At 32.8% G+C, this 4,516-nt stretch overlaps 1 protein-coding gene across 1 annotated transcript; it reads left to right on the top strand.

Annotated features, from left to right (window-relative positions):
- Window positions 1-1,668: 1,668 nt before the first annotated feature.
- On the top strand, window positions 1,669-4,083 carry LOC107767044 (AT-hook motif nuclear-localized protein 23-like). The gene is made up of 3 exons (XM_016585957.2): window positions 1,669-2,153; window positions 2,330-2,650; window positions 3,379-4,083. The coding sequence occupies exons 1-3, from the start codon at window positions 1,991-1,993 to the stop codon at window positions 3,702-3,704; spliced, it is 810 nt and encodes a 269-aa protein (XP_016441443.1). The 5' UTR covers window positions 1,669-1,990; the 3' UTR covers window positions 3,705-4,083.
- Window positions 4,084-4,516: the final 433 nt, after the last annotated feature.

Genomic DNA, 4,516 nt, shown 5'->3' with positions numbered 1-4,516 from the left:
CACTAGCTCCGTGCTGGTTGCATAGGCGAAGCTATGTTGGTCCAAGGGTGGTCAACTAACCACCATTCGTCGAAAATTTATACTATGTATAAGGTAAAATATTGTTTGTTATTGATTAAAAATAGACTTTGAACACCCTTGCATAGCTCACTGGCAAAGGATTTCAAAATTTGAACACCTTTATTGAATTTTCTGACTTCGCGATGGCTGGTTGGTGGTGTCTCTCTCATCTTCACGTTTATCTTTGAGTAGCATTAAAACATGGTCAACACTTTGAGATCCTTAACCATGATTAAGTCTTGTACACCTCACAAATCAATCAAACCACAACTAACCCTACCCACATAAATCTAAGCAAGGTTTCATATATACTACTAAAATAAATTCCTTCACTATCATGTTATTTTTTTTTTTAAAATAACACACTTGTAAAACACGAAAGCCATGACTGCCTACGCACCCCTAATCCAACTTGCTTCTAATTTCCTAAATCTTGACTTCTTACAAACATTAGTAAGAAATAATTCTCATTCATTTCACGCAATTATTTTTATAATTTTCAACTGTTTACTGTCACCGGTCACTAATATTGTTCGCCTTTTTATTCTTTTATTATTTTGTGTCTCTAGAATTAGGGTTTTGGCCGGGAACTCACGGATGCAAAATTTTTACTATGGAGATTCAAAAAATAAAAAAATTAAACACGCCAAGTACTAAAAAATATATGAACCAAGTTTTCAAGAAACAAAGAAGACTAAATGAGCCTTTGTACTAAATTCGTTGACATACATCTATATATGCTTCTTACCTAATTGAAGATAAGGCTTAGTTTCTGTCTTATATACGTCAACTTTTTAAACAAGTTGATACAATAATGTAGTTTAATCAGTTATATAACACGTTATTGTAGTATATATATGTCAATTTAATTTAATGGTGTAAATTAAAAACCTATAAATTGTCATTACACAAAAATTGAACTCTTTTTTATAAGATTCTCGTTTCTTTTTAGATTAAAATCTAGCCAGAATTCAGACCCAAAATTAAGGAGTCTAAATTGTTTTTACATTTCATTGTTAACGTCGATTAATTTCAAACCAAAGAATATATTACTAATAATTTTAACACGGAAAGAAGTATAAGAATCCATTTGTCAACTAACGTACTCTATCAGTAAATCTGCTTCTTTCAACGCGCTAATTAACATGTTTATTTTAATCTCTAATCATTCTAGATTTAGTTTATATAAAAAAAACTGTATTATTAGTGTATTTTAACATGTTGTAGTAAATAATTTATTGTATCTTTAGGATACTAATTTTAATTGTTATAAACTATTACATGTAATTATTTTTTATTCATGACCCAATTGTATAAAAAATAATCTTACACTATACAATAGCGGAAAAAACTTTCATAAAAAAAAGTCAATATATAAAGAAGTATATAATATATATATACCTAAAATGTTACCTAGTTCCACGGTGTAAATTTTTAGAAGGAACAAAGATGATTCCACACTGCACTGGTATAAAAGTTAAAACTCTATTACTCCATAATATTTCTCTTTTAATAAAATCTGTAGTAGTTGAATAAAGAAATAATTTTCAATCCCTTATTATTTTATACTTGTATATTTAAACTTTAGGGTGAGAGAAAGAAATGACTGCGTTTGTTTGAGTCTTTGTCCCCCTTCTCTCACTCTTCTCTCTCTCTCTCCTTCTTCCTCCCTTCCCTTTCTTTGCACTCAAAAACCAAATCCCCATAGCACAAGCTGCAGGCAAGTCTTGTTTTGTAATCTCTATATTCAAATCTTGATATAAAAAAAATAATATCATCTTTTTTTAAGCCTTATATCTTTCCATTTTCCTCCACTTCCCTCTATTAAACAACAACAAAAAAGCAGTTTTTAAATTTTTTTTTTATTATTTAATATTATAGTTTTCTTGAATTTTCTTGTGTTTGTTGTACTTTTGATGTTTTGGTCAATATGGCTGGTTTGGATTTAAGCACTGCTTCTCATTTTGTTCATCAACTTCACCATCCATCTGACTTCAATCTCCAAAGACAACCTGATGATATTGAAGTTAACAACAAAAGCCAATTTTCCGATGACCATCACCACGGCGATAGTGGCGGTCACCGGAATCAAGGTAGAGAACATATTTTTATTTACTTAATTATATTTTCGGTCAACACGTCCCCTCACCCTTGAAATCTTGAATCCAAGACCTTTTGTCTGGTCTGATATTACGTTGACAGTCTCATCTAACAATTTAAATTGTTGGAAAGAACATATTTTTATTTAGTTAATTATGTTTTTTTGCAGGTGATATTGTTGGTCGGCGACCTAGAGGGCGGCCACCGGGATCCAAGAACAAGGCAAAACCACCAGTTATCATCACTAGGGAAAGTGCAAATACCTTAAGAGCACATATTTTGGAGATTGGAAATGGATGTGATGTTTTTGAGTGTGTTTCAACTTATGCTCGAAGAAGACAACGTGGGATCTGTATATTAAGTGGTAGTGGGACAGTAACAAATGTGAGCATTAGACAACCTGCGGCAGCTGGTTCTGTAGTTACATTGCATGGAAGATTTGAGATTCTTTCACTTTCTGGTTCTTTCTTGCCTCCACCAGCTCCACCAGGTGCGAGATTTTATAACCATCTCATCTAAAAATTTAAAGAAAATCAGTAGCGGAGTTAAGTTCAACGAAGGGGTTCAGCTGAATCCCCTTCGTGTAAAATTATACCTTAGTAATGGGCGAAAACAAACTTTTTTTGTATATCTGTATTTTCAATGAAGGGGGTTCCTTATGCTACGACCAACTCATCTAAAAATTTATATTGTTAGAGAAAACCAGTAGCGCACATAGCTAAGTTGAATGAAGGGGTTCTTTGTCGAAAAATTTTATTGTAGTAATAGGGTAAAAACAACTTTTTGTATATCTCTACGTTATTGAATCCCCTTGACGTGAGGGAAGTTTTAGATGTAGTGGTAAGAGGGATTCAAAAATTATACTACTCCCTCAGTTCCGATTTATGTGAATCTATTTCTGTCTGTTCCAAAAAGAATTATCCCTTTCTAAATTTGAAAACAATTTAACTTAAACTTTCAATTCTACTCTTAATGAGAAACTTTTATAACTACACAAATATTCTTGACCCCTTTCTGACTTTGTTTAGTACCACAAATTTCAAAAGTCATTCATTTTTTCTTAAACTTCGTGTCTAGTCAAACATGTTCACATAAATTGGAACTGAGAGAGTATTAGATATGACATTCTTATTTTTCTTTTGAATCCCTTTGTTAGGATTCTTGGTTCCATTACCGATGAAAAATACAGTTCTATTTACTTAATTATGTTTTCAATAGGTGCGACGAGCCTAACGATTTTCTTGGCGGGTGGACAAGGACAAGTGGTTGGAGGAAGTGTTGTAGGGGAATTAATTGCTTCTGGACCAGTTATTGTTATAGCTTCATCTTTTACAAATGTTGCATATGAGAGATTGCCATTAGAGGAAGATGAAGGAAGTCTCCAAATTCAACCACAGGTATCACAAGTCTCTAGTGGCAATGGCCCTAATAGTGGAGGTGGTGGTGGTGTTAATAATAATCAATTTCCTGACCCTTCATCTGGATTTCCATTCTTTAATCTTCCTTTGAATATGCCTAATGGTCAGCTACCATTTGGAGTCTAAAAACTACTCCCTCTGTTCCACTTTACGTGACGTATAGTTTGCAGTACGAGAGTCAAGCTGACTAATTCTTGAAGATTAGAGTAATGGATGTTGAGTACTATCATTCAAAAGCTCAAGTCGCATTGTCTATATCGAATGAAATCGACGAATAAATTAGGGTTCTTGAATCATAAAGGTAAGAGAATTAGTGTACCATGTTTGTACTAGTAGTCTTAGTGGTTGTTGGACTTATTTTCCACTTCTATTTTAGGGGGTTTTAATTTTTTTTCTTGTTTATTGTTCTTGGTTTTGTAACTCTATGAATTCTGAAAATACTCCTCCACTCTTAATGTTCTGAAATGGTTTGAGAATGCAATCCTCATATTCACTTTTGTTGTCATGGGAGTAACACACACACACACATATATACTTACTAATTATAGTAGTGCTATTACTATAACTGATTAGTTGATTTATGTTCCTCTTCATGTTTTTTCTATTTTATCAACCATAGATTATAGAAAGAAAATAGAATTTTTTCCTCATTACCTTGAGGACATATTGGATAGAAAGCCTATAGATTACGGGTTCAAATCGTTGAATCAGTCAGACAGTGATACTTGTATTAGGGTTGGTTGCTTACATCATACCTCTTGGGGTGCTGCCTTCCCGAACCCTGCGTGAACGCGAGATGCTTTGTGCACGAGTCCTTTTATTTTTTTAATAGTAATTAACTATAGTGAAACATTAAAAATTAAATGTATGTAATGGCAATAAGCATTTTAATTAGTTCTTCTACTGGATAAAAGCTCATGTGCTGGATATCTATTAAT

This window comes from Nicotiana tabacum, chromosome 15, assembly GCF_000715075.1.
Source record: "Nicotiana tabacum cultivar K326 chromosome 15, ASM71507v2, whole genome shotgun sequence".
Lineage (NCBI taxonomy): Eukaryota > Viridiplantae > Streptophyta > Magnoliopsida > Solanales > Solanaceae > Nicotiana > Nicotiana tabacum.
This window is presented reverse-complemented; position numbering and strand designations above follow the sequence as displayed.